Genomic DNA, 16,702 nt, shown 5'->3' with positions numbered 1-16,702 from the left:
ACTGACAATAAGAAACCCTGGTTCAATGAGTGGGGTGCTATGAATGGGGCTCGATCACGCGGCGCGGCTCCGATGCTCTAGACCTTCTCCAAGTTGACCACACCACCGTCCTTGTGAACAGCAAGCACCTTCTTCTGGGTTGACGCCTTGACCGGGTTTTGAGCCGCAAAAATCTCGTCAAGTTCCTCCAGCTGTCACAGCATTAGCAAGGGTTTATTTCGGTGAACGCGTTAAAACTTACAGTACGGCCCTTGGTCTCGGGTAGGTAGATGTAGATCAGCACCACTTGAACGAGGTCCCAGATGGTAAAGATGATATACGTCTTCCACGCAATCTTGTCCATCGCCACCGGCCATGCAAACTGGTTCAGAAGTCCAGCAGCATTAACTGCCAGATTGGAAAACGCCATGCCCTTGGCTCGCATCTCGAATGAGAGAACCTCGACGGGATAAAGCGCCTGCAGAGGGGTGATTCCAAACGAGAAAACCGCGCCGAAGATAAACACCAAAGCCAAAGCCGCCTTGGAAGCTGCTTGATTGGTGTAGATCGGGTCGCCTTTGGAATCATCCCCAACATATGACTTGGCAAACTCGGACGACGCAATCGTCATGCCCAGCCAGACCACAGTGCAAGCAGCGAACGAGAAGATCAGTAGGGGTCGGCGGCCGAGTCTGTCAACCAGGCAGGCTCCGAGAATAGCAAGCGCAAATTGCTGGCAGTAGTTGATCAAGGTGATGTTTGCCTGCTCGATCGTGCCCGTGTACCCAGCCGTGTCGAGGACAGCACCCAGAAAGTAGGACAAGACGGCGTTTCCGGCCCACTGGCTGAAGATGGATACTGCGAGGTTGCAGCACAGGCGGTACACCGCAGCGCGGTCTCTGAAGAGAACACGATAGTCCCACCAGCGCTTGTCGGCGCCGTCCATGTTCAGTGCCTCTTCGTACTCGGACAGCTGCAACTTCACCCAAGGGGAGTCTGGGTTTCCATTGCCGTGATAATGTGTGAGGACGGACTTGGCGGCGTCCAGCTTGTTGTGGACATACAGCCAACGGGGCGACTCGGGCAAGAAAAGGCTTGTTATCATGATGAGGCCTGAGCAAAGAGCCTGGAGCCAGGTGATGAGTCTCCAGGAATAGTCGCCTCCAGTATTGAGGCCAGCACGGGCGGAGCCGGCGGCAACAATGGCTCCAGAGAACCAGAGCGTGTTGTACATGGCTTGCTAGGTTAGCTTTTGGTCTTTTTATCGCAGGATACAACGTACCTCCAACACGTCCACGGTATGCCGGATGATTCAGCTCCACCACATACATGGGCCCTGCAGATGCTGCAATTGACACCCCAAAACCAAGGAGGAATCGTCCACCCATGAACCCACCGGCATTATGCGAAAGGCCCTGAATCACGGTGCCAACGACGATGAGGGCTGCACCAGAAAACATGCCCCAGCGTCGGCCAAACCCATCGATGACAGGTCCGACGAAGGGCAGCGCAACCACGCCACCAATCTGGTACATGGAAGACACGATGCCCGCCCAGATACCGCTGTTGTCGACACCATATTTTTCCCGAAACCAGGGGTTTTGAAGGAGATTATTAATCAACGAGCCATCGTAGCCGTTCATCGTGCTGCAGAGGAAGCCGACGAGGGAAAAGAGGTAGATGAAGAGTTGGCCTCTGGACCAGGCGTAAGGGGGGTCTTGGATCATGGCTTTCTGGAAAGCTTCGTGGCCGCCAACGACCTTGGTTTCGATTTCTCCCTGAATCAGTTCAATTAGAAGCATTCGAGGTGGATTGAATGGCTGATTATTACCTCGTCGCCTTCATGGTGGATGTGGGGTTCGATCTTGTCTTCCATCGCGGTTGTTCAACTACAGTAGCCTCCAGCGATAAAGATGACGATCCACGGGGTTTCTGGAGAAGAAGTCAAAGTTTCTGGTGATAACAGATGAGAATATGATCGACGAGGATGTAGGAAGCCAAGATTTAGTGTGGCCCCGTTCACATTTTATGCTTGGTTTGGATCGCTCCATCATGCCTGCTCAGGCGCCCAAAAACTAACTAACCTAGGTAGTTAGCGGGAAACTTGTCCAGCTGCGTTACGGTGGTGCGGACAATTGATTCCGCACCTCAATTATGACCCATCCGAACTGCTGTGTTACAGTGTAAGGTGTTGGGGATTTCCCGCTAACTGAAACGTACCTATACCTCTCACGTCACTTAGCTTGCCAGGGATCATTGGGCCTAATAAGTCTTGCTACAAGAAGGTCATCAAGTGAAAACTTCTCGACTCATATCTCCTTCAATCATCTCACACAGAAGGGCCGTCTTAACCCATAAGATCACAGGTGACCAATGAACCCACCTTTTGACAAAACAGATCCTTCCAGAGTGAGCACTTCACCGGCAAATCCAACGGGCTTCAATATGCCGCATGCGGAACCGGGGAGCCGGCAGCCTCATCGTAAGATGGTCTAGTCCTGATTTGGACACGGAAGACGACGTTCCGCGGATATCCCTGTCCTCATGTGATTTATACCCGTACCCAAAATGGAGACGGAAACCGACGTTCCAGACAGGTGATGCGAGTGGGCCTAGAGAATAGAGGTTTGAGAGCTGCCCTTGAATGAATGTAGGTAGTTAGCCGAGTACGTGGGATTGCTCATCTTGTACAGAATAAAAAGGGTATTCCGCGCATCACTCAACGTTAGACAATTTCTTCATGGTGCCTATATGTCTGCTACCGCCATAGTGCCATCCTTGCACAATTCATCTTGTTTCATTGCCACACCCCTCCTCTTCTCAGGATGCTTGCTGCTGCTAAAAGAACCTACCTGGAATCAGGGTGGTCCTTCAAAAGTGGCCGAGATGGAGATGAGGAGTGGAAGCCTGTCGCTCGAGTGCCAACAGTGGTCCATATTGACTTGATGGACAATGGCATGTAAGTGTTTTGGCGATGTCTTGGAAACCGATTTCATCTTGCTCATTAAAAATCATAGCATCTCTGACCCCTTTCTCAACATGAACGAAATCGATGCTGAGTGGGTTGGGGAAACGTCTTGGAGCTACCGCACCACCTTTGCCTCTCCCGCTAAAGAGGGTTCGTCAGTCTACCTACTCTTTGACGGACTTGACACTTTTGCCACAGTCAAACTTAACGAGTCCGTTATCCTTGAGAGCTGCAACATGTTTGTTAGTCATAGGGTTGATGTTACAAACCTGCTTAAGAAGGACAACTCCTTGACCATTGACTTTGATAGCGCGTTGCTGCGCGGTCGCGAGATCAAGGAGAAGATGTCGGGTCACCAGTTTGTACTGTTCAACGGAGAGGCTGGGCGGCTAGCAGTTCGGAAAGCTCAATATCACTGGGTAAGTCTTAGTGCAGCGAGCCGCATTGGAAATCTGATACTAATGTGAAATAGGGTTGGGATTGGGGTCCCAAGCTCATGACCGCTGGGCCTTGGAGACCAGTCAGGCTCCAGGTGTCTTATGCACACATCGATGATGTGTTTGTAAAGTACGAATTGTCTGATGATCTCAAGACTGTGGAAGGCAGCGTTGACATCGAGGTGGACGGCGGATTTGACCAAGCATGCCTGTCTATTCGTTTCGAGGACAATGTTGTGTTTTCCAGTGAGGCATCCTCGCCATCGACAGGCCGTGCCAGCATTCCATTTAATATCAGTAAGTCCTTCACTTTATCCATTCATCATCTACACATTGAATAACCTTTTCGTTTTTAGAAGATCCAAAGCCCTGGTATCCGGCCGGCTATGGTAACCAGCACATGTACGAAGTCACAGTGGACATCATCAAGGGCGGTCAAGTCCTCGACAGCTGGACCAAGAAGACGGGATTCCGACGCAGTGAGCTCATCCAGAGGGACGATTCTCACGGCCAATCGTTCTTTTTTCGAGTCAATGGCATCGACATCTTTTGTGGCGGATCATGTTGGATTCCAGCGGACAGCCTCCTGCCGAAAATTACACCAGACAGGTATCGGCAGTGGTTGCAGCTGATGATAGATGGAAATCAGATTATGACACGGTAAGTCTCCCATAGTCTCCTATTGAAGACGTGAAATAACCAGGCCGTGTTAGAGTTTGGGGGGGAGGCATCTACGAGGAAGATGCATTCTACGATGCCTGCGACGAACTTGGCATCCTAGTCTGGCAGGACTTTATGTTTGCGTGTGGCAACTATCCAGTCTGGCCAGAGTTTATTGACTCGATTCGTCATGAGGCCAAGCAGAACGTGCGGCGTCTTCGGCACCATCCCTCTGTGGTTATCTATGCCGGTAACAATGAAGATTACCAAGTTCAAGAGGCGAGCGACCTTGACTACGTTTGGGAGGACAAAGACCCGCAATCTTGGTTAAAGACGAACTACCCTGCTCGATACTACTACGAACATCTCTTGCCCGAGGCGGTGGCTGAGGAGAGTCAGGGTGTTGTTTACTGGCCTGCATCACCCTTTTCCAGTGGAAAGCCTACGAATGACAAGACGGTCGGTGATATTCATCAATGGAATGGTAAGTTCCCCCCAACGAAACGTCGGTGAATGTTGGCTAACCGACAGCAGTTTGGCACGGAACACAGGAAAAATACCAGACTTTCCACAATCTGGGTGGCAGGTTCAACAGTGAATTCGGCATGGAGGCCTTTCCCGTTCTGTCAACCATCCAACACTTCATCACTGATACTGCCGAGTATTTCCAACAGTCCCAGACCATGGATTTCCACAACAAGGCTGACGGACATGAGCGGCGCCTCGCAACATACCTAGTTGAAAACTTTCGCCCCCGAGAAGATTTAGAGGTATGATACACAGGATTTTACCCGACTCGGTGTCGCTGTGGCTAATAACTGTTCTAGTCTTACGTCTACTTGACTCAGCTCTGCCAGAGTGAGGCGCTGACCTACGCATACCGCGGCTGGCGACGCCAATGGGGTGATGATCGCCGCTGCGGAGGCGTTCTCGTCTGGCAGCTGAACGACTGCTGGCCTGGTATTTCATGGGCGATCGTGGACTACTTCCTCCGAAAGAAGCCTGCCTTTTACGCCATTGCCCGCGCCCTCGAACCTCTCGCAGTTGCAGTCGAACGCGATCATCACGACTGGAGCGTCTGCCACGCGAGACCGGCAAAGAAATCACCTTTCAGCGTCTGGACCGTCAACAGTCAGCGTGAGGTCAAAGGAGACGTCGAAGTTCGTTTCATTTCGGTCAAAACGGGCAACGACATCAAAGACAAGATCCTACGGAAGGACGTCGCCATCACCGGCAATGGTACTACTGAGGTCTTGTCTGGGGAGGTCGACAATGGCAAAGAAGAACCCCACGTGATTGCTGTACGACTTCTTGTCGATGGAGTGTGTGTCTCTAGGAGTGTTGATTGGCCGCAGCCGATGAAGTACCTAGACTTTTCGGAAAGGAATGTCAAGGTTGATGTTTCTGATGGACAGTACATCATTACCGCGCAGAGGCCTACCAAGGGAGTTGTGCTGGAAGAAGTGGATGGAGTCACGTTGAGCGACAACTGCGTCGATATTGTACCTGGTGATGAAGTTCGGATTGCAATCAGTGGTTCGGGATCAGTGACACCGTCACCCAAGTTCAAGTACCTCGGTCAGCCTTAGATTAGACATAGAACTACAGGATGATATAGCTGGAGTCCTGTTATTAGCAAATACACCAATGAGATAGATTTTGAGGTTTGACCTATACGGTTACGCACTACCTAGAAACCCGCCGACACATACGTAAGATCAGCGTCTACATGGTATAGCTGTAGAATCGTGATGAATATACTAACGTGTGGCCCAGGAAGTCCATGCACCCCCCATCTCCGCACACGTGAATGTCTTAATTGCATCACCATAATATTATATAATATAGCTCTTATGGGCGTAATTTTGCTTTAATTAATACTAAATTTTTAATATGACTTCTTAAAGTATTAATAAAGAGGTAACTCTTTTTATGGCTATTAAGGATATAAAAAGTATTAGAATTTGCGGCTTAGCGCGTAAGTATGGCCTAGGGCCCTCGATATTAAAAGACTAGATTAAAAGAGCTACTAATATTTATACCGCTAAGGAAAAGACTTAAAAGTTAAGTCTTTTATAAGAGAAGGATATTACTAAATAGATACTTTAAAGAGAGGCTTTTTATATACCTGCTAATAAGTCTGAGATATAAGCTTTTGCCTCGGTGATAGCGAGGGAGGGCAGTGATAATAAACTTATTAGTAAGTATTAGGTTAATTATTTCTTTATTTACTATGAGGAGGTTAAAATAAAGCTATCTTAATTTATTAATACTGCTTATAAGAAGGCTATTATAAAAGAAGGACTTAGGGAGTATTAGCGCGGCTTTAGTGACCTTTTTAATAATTATAATATTAAGGAGGATTATTTATATAATATTAATAAGACTAATATTAAAGAAGGGGAAACCTAAGCTAGGAAAATAACTAGAATATTATTAATAATAGCGGTAGAAGCTATAGAGAGTAATTTAATTACTTAGATTATAATTCTCGAGTATAGGAGCGCTAATAGTTGCTGCCTAATGCTATATATTATTTTTATAAGTTATAACCTTTAAGGATAATAGTTTCCTAAGGAGATTTTAAACTAGAAGTATAATTATAGCCCTTCTGGCTAGTTAATTATAGATATCTTCCTTAAGTAGTTTAAACTTATCTTTTTTCTTAAGATAAAGCTAAAAAAGCTAGATTAATAGTATATCTTAGTTCTTAATTAATATAAGATATATATAATAAGAGACCTTATAAAGATAGCTTAAAAGAATAAGGTTTAGCTTAATTAGCTCTTATTATACTTTTTATACCTTATATAGCCGCTTAATATTATAGTTTTTAGACTATTAAAGGTCTTTTATTATAAAGAGACTTATAGGTAGGCTATTTATAGTATTATATTATTATGCTAGAAATAACTCTTTATATTAGCTTATAAAAAGGCTTTAATAAAAGCTATAACTAAGAAGAATATCCGAGCTAGTTTTTAGGCTTCTAGAATATATCCTCTTAATATAATAAAGGCTCTTACTAGCATTAAGAAACTAAAGGTCTCTAAAGCAGAAAAGGCAGGGCCTTTAATACTAAAGAACTAGATTGATGATGCCCCTGGGCTATGAAATATGCCTTATTATAGCTGTGATATTAAATGATAAGTTAAATAGCTTAATCTAGGCGAAAATAAGTTAACTTAAGGCATAAGAAGGGTCTTTAAAAAGGCATAAGATTATATAGATTATAATAATTATAAAATTATTTATTTAAGGTAAGAAGTTATTTTCTTAAAGGCAAAAGCTATAGCTAAGAAGCCTTTAGGAAAAAAACCTATCTAATTTAACCCTAATAAGGCATTCCCTTAGATCTATAAAATAATAGATACTTATAATAAGGCTAAAAATTAGGTTAAGAAAAGGAAGGTAATTAGTATATATAAACCGGCGAGAAAGAGGCATAAAAAGAGCTAGATTATTAATAGTGCTTTCTTTAGTTAATTTGCTATTTAATTAATAATTTAAAGTTATATTAGCCGAGAAATTAATGATTATTGCTGACTATTTCTTCCGATCGTGAGGGCATCACGATGTGCGGAGATGGGGGGTGCACGGACTTCCCGGGTCACACGTTAGTATACCATTATGTAAACCTTCCCATAAGCTGCTACCTCTCTGATCTTTACAACATGAGTTTTATCTGCGCTGAATACCGGTTGCTACGGATTAAAAGAGACGAATAGTGATCAAAAAAATGGCAACAGCATCACAAAGGACTACTACCAAGCATATGCGGAAAGCATGATGCTTCAAGACAGGCAAGTGGTGGCATTCAGGAGGTATGAGAATACGAAATGGCTTGGTTGTCCATCCTTGACGTGGATCACCAGATTCAGGATAAGACAAGATAAAACCGAGTAAGCTATTGCAACTTCTTTTATATAACATAGAGAGGGAAAACCGGCGGACGAAACAAAACCCTCCTGTCAAAATGTCGAAGAAACTGCATCACTTATCCACGTGCCATGTTCCACTTAGCAGAGCAACGCCTACGACGTTGCGTCTCAGGTTGATCCCTGGATCGCAGCAACATGATCTTTAACTAAACAATCCCAGTCACTGTCGCCGTAGAAAATGGTAAAATCGTCGTCATGTGTCTTGCCAATGGAAAGGGTCTCTCCCCACTGCCAAAATGTGTCGCCTCCCATGCCCTCGGTTTCTCTGGAAGTTTTCTGCCACGGGCCTTGACGAGCACATTGCTCGCCGACAGCGCCATCTAAGATTTGAAATAGAAGGTTAACATGGCCCTTCTAGAGCAAGAAGATAACTTACACTCTTCCAACAAGCATGGCTTTCCCGCCTTCGCACATGCCTTGGCATGGGCGGTGACCCATTCGCTGCCCCATTCGTATGACTCGCTCCCTATAACGCAGTCAGTCGAGTGGACTTAGCATACTCCAAGGGAAATTCACAGTGACTTGGATAAAGATGAATGGTGCCAAAGTCCAGCGTCTCAATGGTCAAGAACTTGGCAAAATCCGTGCCCTCGACCTTCTGATAGGGGTAAGAACTGCCACCATCCACACCGAATCCTTCATCTCCAAGAGTAACCATATGACCAGGGTCGAGGCTCTTGACGTACTTGGACGTCGTGGCAGCCCACTGATAGATGACATCGACATCACACCCAGGGCAACGTGGCTCATTAGCCAGTTCCCACGCAAAGATTGCATCAGAGTCTCGATATCGTTGAACAACGGCGCTGACATATTTCCGGTACTGGGACTGCGCCGCGCCGTTGGTATACCAGTCGCTTTCGCTTGCGCCACCGAATGCCGATAGGTACGCACGCATTCCACCAAAGTCAGTCCAGTAGTTGACGAATGGGATGATGAGCTTGATTCCTCGCTCTTCAGCGCCATTGACGAGATAGTCAAGAATCTGCAAGCCATTCTCCCCAACATTGATGGTAGATCCGTTTGCCGAAAGGTGCTGGAACCAAACTTTGTCGCTGCCCGGAATCGAGGTTACGTCATTGAAGCCCCAAACGCGGAGGATGCGAAGGCCAGAGGTGGCGATGTTATCCAGTGTCTGGTCGATATCGGCGCGGTTAGTCAAGAACGAGCACCAGTAGCAATTAGTGCCTGCAAAGTAGCCTGTCTCGCCATCAATGGTGAACTTGGTGCCAGATGCAGATGCAGGGCCCGCCTGAACTGATGTCGTCCAAAGGGACGCGGCTGCAAAGAAAGTGAATAGTTGTGCGATCTCGAATCGCATCGTGAAAGTGAATGGAATAGTTGAATAAAAGAATGTTGTAGAATGTAAATAAAAGAGTGTTTTAGTAGGAATGTAGAAGCGTGTCAGTGTTTGGCCAGAGCGGAGCATGCCCTCTTATCCTTCGCCATTGACTCAAAAGTGAGGGAATTGTAACAATCTGTTGCTTTACTGGCATATTCTCTTCCTCCCTTGTGATGTAATTTTGTTCCGTCACTTTCGAGTACACGGCGGCCGACCATCCGTTGCATGGAATCAGGAATTTGGTTTTCTTGGCAGGTTTCGAGTTAATCACTTGGACGCCACGGGGCTGTGCTTGCATTTCTTATGGATGCCTAGCACCAGATTCGATCCCCAGTGACGCGTTATTTTCAGGCGTCGTCAGCCTGTGAAAGATCCTCCCATCCTTTCGCTGGCGGTGAATTCAATGTCGTTGTGATGCTATCATGCGACCCCTGCCGGCCAGCTCGGTTCCTCTCCGGCGGATCGTCTCCACCGTCAGCAACTTGCATTGAGCTATGTATCAGGTAGCCATCACCACCCTCGCCAGCGGACCTTGCTCTGCCGGAGAATTGTTCCGAGCCGGGATTCGGTGAAACTAATTCAGGTTGACTGAAGCAACCAACCTCGTGTTGGCGAATGGGTGAATCGCTCCGGCCAGATCCTTGCAACTCCTCAATATAAGCTTTACCCAGTCTAGGATCTTCCCAGGCACCTGTTCATCTTTCCGTGTTTTCGTTCGTAAGAAATGGAGTAAGTGGGCCATTGACCCATTTTAGCGCTATTGGCTTCCGTCACAACGGATCCGGCTGCCTCGGGCTGTTGAAACACACCCCTTTTGATCCATCGACACAGATCATAGCCACGTTGAAACAAGGAGATCTTCCGTGACTTGAACAATTATTTCCGCTACTCACACGTCTCCTGGCTAGGTTGAGAGGTCGCAGACGGAATGTCGCTCGATCGAGTTCGGAACATGCCCACCCGTGGCAATTTGAGTATAGTGGTCAAACTGACGTCCTTGCCATATCCCTGTCTGGTGACCATCAAGAAACGTGTCAAGTCGTTATAAAAAGCACTACATGCAATGATCAAATTCTTCCACTCTTACTCATTCCAGCTATCGATACAAAGAGCTTTAATCACCTCTACGCGATACTCGCATTCATTTCTCAAACACGACCATCTTCAACCAGATTCGCCATGCATTTCACTGCCATTACTATCCTTTCCCTCGCTGCTGCTGCCTTTGCAGCTCCCGGGGATCGTGGCCATTACACCGTTTCTGGTTTGGGTGCTCGCAAGCAAGCTATCTTGAAAGCCGGTGGAAACACTCTGGACATCGCCATTGCTATGCTCGAGGACGAGCACATGCAAACCAACTACAAGTACGGTGAGTGAGCGCAGTCAAACTGCATTTCATAATGACACGGGCATGGCCGACTTCCTCTTGGAACCTCAATCGTCATTAGAGCATTGCTAATGACATTGTTAGGTGATGGCAAGACCGATGATGCTGCCAATTTTGGCCTCTTCAAGGTTAACTGGGGTATGCTCCGCGTCTGCGCCTCTCGCGCTGGGTTCGTGGGTCAGAGCGAAAGCCAGTGGAACAACGGTGCTAAGTTGAAGTAAGTAGCAGTTCGCATACCGGCGCCTGGGTTTGACCATCTGACAAACTCGTAGCTCCGATATCTATGCCGACGTGGCCAGCCGATGGGACTGCCAGAATCATTATGGTTATAACATGTGGTTTGCTGGCCACCGTAACGGTGCTACCGGCTTGAGCAATCCCAACACCGAAGATATCAAGTTCTATCGCGAGTCTGTTGAGTGGATTCAGAGCCAAATCGACTCTGACGCCAAGTACAAGTCTGACGACACCCGCTTCTGGGTTGACGTCACTCCCATCTGAACAGACAGCATGCAAACTTCTCGGTTCTCCTGGACTTCATTGGCTTTTCAACTAGGCGGGCCAAGTTGAACAAGTCTAAGAGGGTTGGCAAAGGAGACCGTGGTGGAATGGACCACAAAGTCAATTTCTTGAGGCTGAAGGGCTTTCTCTCTTTTTTTGTACACAGTTTTTTATTTCCTTAGGTATATATATGATGTGATCGATCCAAGTCATGGCAAAAGCCTTAGTGCATACTGTCAAGATAATCAGCCCCTTTCTGTCCCACTTGACCTTCACTGCTTAAGCGTCTAGAGTGTTTTATCCAGCATGAGGATTGATCTTGTAGCGTCGAAGATCTGAAATACTGCCTCTGCACTGGCTATCATTCCCCCGTCCTTTCCAATTCTTGGAATTCCCCGAAAACGAGAAACCTGCAGTGGAAAAGGCGGGCGTCGAGATACCTTACAGCCATCCTTTTGATCGAGACCAATATCCTCGTATGCACCCCGATTGGGATCAGTCAATGTTCAAAGGCAGTAGTCTGCTGAGCGGCAGACGGAGTGGTCACTTACTAAGAGTGCCTCATACCGTCTGTTTTTCTACCTGTTGGAAACTTCTAATGGACTCGCTCTAGAGTTCACTGCTTGGGAGACAACAACAGTTCTACAATTATGTTGCGCCCTCGACTTATTTCCAACATTAACTTCTTGATGTCTCCTGCTATCTATCACGAAAAGTGTTATATGGTTATATGCTACATCTTTGTTAAGGATAGCTCCGTTCCAAGAGGATACTTTATTATCTCAGGTCAGACTTCAAGTTTACGTCGTCTACCCAGTCATCTATGCATGTCCCTATCCATCTCCATAGGAAGCCCGAGGACCCGGACACCTCGTGCACAAGGTGTCCGGGTTCTCGGGCTTCCTCCGCCCTGATTGTTACCACTCACAGTACAGTACTAGGGTGTATGACCATCTGTTACAATGGCGTTGGTGCTACGTCCACCACCATGAGGCTCGCGCGGCCGTTGGGTTGCAACTTGGCAAAGCGGATGTTTGTACCTGGTGTGTCCACACTACCAGCATACTCTCCGCTGTTAATCCATGCTGGACTGTCGGGGTATTTATCGGTCCAGGCGCGGACAATGCCGTTGGGGGGATTGATCCAGAGATAATCGGCCTTGCCATCGCTAACAGGGTGGTTGCTCTCGAAGGGGACGGAAGCATCTCGTTCCTTGAGGCACATGCACTGTTTGGTGGCCCGAGTTTGGGTAAGGAGGGCGGAAGTCGGCACTCAGATCAGGGCCTGTTCTTTGAGGGGGCCTAGACCTGCCCGGTTCCCTGTGCTTGGTTGCAGATGGAAGAAGACCAAGCATGGGGAATCGGGCCGATCCGCAGGCCCCATGGCTGGCGCTGTACTGGTCCCGCTTCTGCTTTCTCGAAGCTCTACACTCATGAGCGAAATACTTGCCTGTTTTAAAGTCCTCTGTAAAGACTTGAATTAATAGTTACTTATATGACGATGCGTAAAGCATTGCAGTAAATGGGTGTTCCATCCTACTATTTATTAGTAGATACATTTATCGAAGTAGAAGTTTTAACATTTAAAATTTAAAATATAAACCTCGCATTGCATACCTATTTCATAATATTAAGCAAGGACTATGAGAATATTAGCCTAAACTTCTAGAATCTTAGTCTAGACTTCTAGAACCTATAGAGAATGACAAGGGGTTCGGAGAAGTAGGTAGCCACCTTCCTCTCCGGTACCTCGCTGCAACGTCTCAGTTGTTTCGCACAGGTAGCCCAATGTAGATAGATTCGCTGCACTTCGATAAACGTTTCTAGATCTACCTATCTACCATGATAGGTCGGTGCGTGGGATGATAGCTTCCATTTTCTCCAGGTCAAATCTTCCTTCGTCCTGTACGGCCTTTTGTATTGCTCTGCGCGGGCTCATGTTTGCCCTCTCTTCCCCAACTTCACCGGAGTCGGGCTGAGGTTGTAATTTCTCACTGCTAATTCTTCCCAGACAGTCAGGGTTATGCTTCTGGATTTGATATTGGATGGGCAGGAGGCGTATTTCGATAACGTGAATCCCCCGCGAGGTGTCTCTGCAGCCAACATCCGTCTAGAACCAACATCCTTCTGCAGCCAAAATCCTTCTGCAACCAACATTCGACTTTGGGTTACTTACAAGTTGCGCCACAAGTCCTTCAACCATGCCATCATCAGGTGCCCAAATCAAATCGCGCACGCGTCTTTCCTGTGCCGAGTCGCCTCTCCCTATCAGTCGTCGTGATGGACACACATGAATGTTTGAGTGATGCGGGCTATTAAACTATTTAAGAGTCGAACGACCCAAGCTAAACTTGCTCTTGCTTCCTTTGTTCTACACCAGCCTTCTGCCTACCTCTATACACACTTAGGTTGCTACTCTTCTCTTGGTATCGCTCTTCATACGTTCCAGACAAGCCAAACACCTTCTTAATTCAACAGGAGATCCTTTCCTCAAGATGCGTTGTGCTACTCTCGCTGGTCTCGCCCTCTTGGGTGGTGTGGCCCACGTACGTGACCCTTCTCTCTACAGAACCAAATGGACTCATACTGAGTTTCATTAACTAGATTGCCTCTGCCGACACCATTGATGGGATGGAGATTGTCCCAGTTAAGTGGGAGCTTGAGCTCAAGCCCGGTGGCGAGGTTGTGCACCTGACCGGAACGGTCGAGGAAGTCTATCCTCAGCTTCTCGATCTTAACCCAACCTATGATCAAGATTGGGCCGGACATGACGATGAAACTGACGACAAGGGGTTTGTTAACCCAGAAAAGAGGGAGAGTGACAACCCCGCCAGCGTCCTTTGGAAACGCTCCACATTCCTTAGCTCCAACATTAAGTGCAACACCCACACTTGGGCCAGCTGCTATTACATCAGGAAGGGGATAGAGTATTTGAGGAAGGTAAAGGGAAAGCCTGTCAATGATCCTGGAAAGTGTGGCCGTGTTAGCTGTAAGTGTCTCTCCCTTCCTATCTCATCTTAACCATAAAGTGATTCTAGTGGCTAATCGAGATAGGCTCGTATAACTCGGGTATTTATTGGTGCAACACATCTTCTGGGAAGAAGACTCTCAACTCCTTTGGCTCAATTGCCGATGGCGCTCAGGCCGTCCATGACAAGTGCCTTGATCCTGATGGCCAATTCTGTTGGGTTCGCGGAAGAGCTTCACACACGACTAACTGGAATGTTTTGGTTACGGGCCAGCAGTGTTGATTGACCCGTTTCACTTTGGGGCATTCTGAGAGGACACTGGGACCGGTGGCTGAGATGGAGTAGTCAATTGCAACTGAGATCAGAATTCCCCGTCTTGTATCGTTCGCTTAGGTAGTTAAGTCAAGTATGTGCCTTTGCTATCAGTAACCAAGTCAAGCATGACTAGTCCAATATATTTCTTGACTTCAACCACTTTTTGTGCTGATTTGACTTGAGCGAATCTTCTATGTTTCCCTCATTAGAACAATGTCATCGGCAGGACGTCATGCCGTTTTCCTCCAAGCTCGTATGGTAATGATAGACATCCATGTTGCGTTATCAATTTGCACACAGTCAAGCAATGTGCTCGCTAGCAGCGAGCATCAAAATATTCCATGATAGGAAGGGCGTTTGGCTTAGCTTGCCGAGTCATAGACTGCCTTGATTGATGGATTTAGGAATTGAACATGCCCTGCATTCAACGCTCTCCCTGTCTGCGCCAGCGGAAGCCAGATTTGTCAGCATAGCTAGCTTGACTCTTTTCATACCATGCCGATTCATGCAATGTGTCACTGTGTATTTAGCTTCGCGCAATAGGCTTGCCGAGCAGCTTTTAAATAACGTGACTCCAGCCACGAGCACCGGGATACCATCTGGATTGAGAACCTAGCCGCGCGAAGCCAGTGATAGATTTCTGTGGCTGCAGGCGGTAGTCTCGTATTATCAGTTGGTCCGCTGTGTTGTCTCAAATCTATCGTCAATAGTCTCCTCTTCAAGGGCGGAGAAACGAAGCGCCTCGTCTCATCGAGCTTCACGTCGCTGAGTCCCTAGAGTCGAAAGTATTTTTAGCCTCGGCAAGAAGAGGCGTTGCGACAACAGCGTTCATGCCTAGGCGAGGGAACTATCGATATGGAAAACCAAGACATGCAGCGAACTAGTACAGTTATTCCCTGGCAATCTTCGATCAAAGCTTGTTAATTGCCACGGGAATAAGAGCCAAGACAAGCTATCAATTCAGCCGCATGTGCAGACGGGTAATGGTAAAAATTGTGGCTAGCTGAGAAGCCAAAAAAAAAAAAACAAGCTTGTACTCAATCCACACGGTTAGACGTTCCAAATCATGCGACTCCCCACCCCCTCTTCACCATCCAAGGTACAGCCTTCCCAACGAGTCAGACTACCATTGGATAGTGAGCTCCTTACCACTGACCATACAAGCAATGGATAGCGGGGGAGACGTGATGCGTCGGCATACCCCGGTTTATAGGTTGATGCCTGGTGTGGATTTCATGCTTCTCTAACCTTGATGGAAAGTGCTGTGCATATTTAGCATTCGTCTATTATTACCCCTTTCGTAGATCTCAGCTAATATAAGCCAGCGCCACACAAAGATCTATGAATCTAGACCTGTATATGTCTTACCAATATTTGGCAGGTCTCATGAGCCGAAGTTAATAGCCAAGTTTAGCACTTTCCTACTTAATACCACACTATAAATTCGACCATTACTCCATTATAGAACCTCCCCAACTCACTGCCAAACTCCCTCTTTCTTTGTATCTGGTCCTTACTAGAGTCATTACCATGAGCAATGACAACCAGCCCCAGCCAGATTGGAGCAAGGTGCCTCTCAGCGATCAGTTTACGTGGACTGACGCTACGAGCAAGAACGGCCGGCCGTTCAAGATTGGCACCCCAAAAGACACAACCACGTCAACCGCCAATGCGACTCCAGCCGACAATTTCTTAGCTGCGTCCGATAAGACGCCCTTCGATATCCAAGTCGACTGGCCAGGTCAACCTCCTCCTCCGGGCTTTGACCATTTCAAGAAGCCCACAGCACAGGAGACTGCGACAACCAGCATCACCTCTTGGAAACTGGACACAGGGCCGCTGAAGTACAACGAGTTCTTGTTCACCTGCACTAAATCGTACCATTTCTATTTCTACGATAAGACGGGTGATAGCTACGGGAACAATGTTTTCTGGCCCAGAGACGACACAATTCATTCCTTTTGGTACTTCTCCAGTGACCCTACCATCGTGAGGGTGACCGGTAGTTAAAAGCTGGATACCAAAGGGGCTTTGTATTTGACTGAGGTTTGCCCCCTTCGAGGCAGGTTTCCCTCACCCTTCTTCAACTCTCATGCGTAATCACGCACGAAAGGATAATGGGCATATAGCGCGCTGTGTTACGTTGTGTTATCATCCAATGTACATAAGTAAGCTAGCTAGACCAATCTACTACTGTTAGACCC

At 47.3% G+C, this 16,702-nt stretch overlaps 5 protein-coding genes across 5 annotated transcripts; 3 read left to right on the top strand and 2 right to left on the bottom strand.

Moving 5' to 3' along the window:
* Positions 1 to 77: 77 nt before the first annotated feature.
* NCS54_00473900 (MFS domain-containing protein) lies at positions 78 to 1,855 on the bottom strand (the record flags this gene model as incomplete). The annotated part of the gene is made up of 4 exons (XM_053150266.1): positions 78 to 191; positions 242 to 1,215; positions 1,262 to 1,757; positions 1,811 to 1,855. 4 exons carry the CDS (start codon positions 1,853 to 1,855, stop codon positions 78 to 80), a joined length of 1,629 nt encoding a protein of 542 aa, XP_053006241.1.
* A 949-nt stretch (positions 1,856 to 2,804) lies between these two features.
* Positions 2,805 to 5,633, top strand: NCS54_00473800 (Hypothetical protein; the record flags this gene model as incomplete). The annotated part of the gene is made up of 7 exons (XM_053150265.1): positions 2,805 to 2,938; positions 2,997 to 3,366; positions 3,420 to 3,681; positions 3,741 to 4,044; positions 4,098 to 4,528; positions 4,579 to 4,814; positions 4,872 to 5,633. The coding sequence occupies 7 exons, from the start codon at positions 2,805 to 2,807 to the stop codon at positions 5,631 to 5,633; spliced, it is 2,499 nt and encodes an 832-aa protein (XP_053006240.1).
* Positions 5,634 to 8,093: 2,460 nt separating this feature from the next.
* On the bottom strand, positions 8,094 to 9,306 carry NCS54_00473700 (Mannan endo-1,4-beta-mannosidase; the record flags this gene model as incomplete). The annotated part of the gene is made up of 3 exons (XM_053150264.1): positions 8,094 to 8,305; positions 8,362 to 8,451; positions 8,502 to 9,306. 3 exons carry the CDS (start codon positions 9,304 to 9,306, stop codon positions 8,094 to 8,096), a joined length of 1,107 nt encoding a protein of 368 aa, XP_053006239.1.
* A 1,200-nt stretch (positions 9,307 to 10,506) lies between these two features.
* Positions 10,507 to 11,215, top strand: NCS54_00473600 (Hypothetical protein; the record flags this gene model as incomplete). Its single annotated transcript, XM_053150263.1, has 3 exons — positions 10,507 to 10,696; positions 10,799 to 10,931; positions 10,987 to 11,215. The coding sequence occupies 3 exons, from the start codon at positions 10,507 to 10,509 to the stop codon at positions 11,213 to 11,215; spliced, it is 552 nt and encodes a 183-aa protein (XP_053006238.1).
* A 2,494-nt stretch (positions 11,216 to 13,709) lies between these two features.
* Positions 13,710 to 14,465, top strand: NCS54_00473500 (Hypothetical protein; the record flags this gene model as incomplete). The annotated part of the gene is made up of 3 exons (XM_053150262.1): positions 13,710 to 13,760; positions 13,819 to 14,203; positions 14,269 to 14,465. The coding sequence occupies 3 exons, from the start codon at positions 13,710 to 13,712 to the stop codon at positions 14,463 to 14,465; spliced, it is 633 nt and encodes a 210-aa protein (XP_053006237.1).
* Between the last annotated feature and the right edge of the window lie 2,237 nt (positions 14,466 to 16,702).

Source organism: Fusarium falciforme, chromosome 3 (assembly GCF_026873545.1).
Source record: "Fusarium falciforme chromosome 3, complete sequence".
NCBI lineage: Eukaryota > Fungi > Ascomycota > Sordariomycetes > Hypocreales > Nectriaceae > Fusarium > Fusarium falciforme.
Note: the sequence above shows the minus strand (reverse complement) of the source record. Positions and strands in the feature narration are given on the sequence as shown.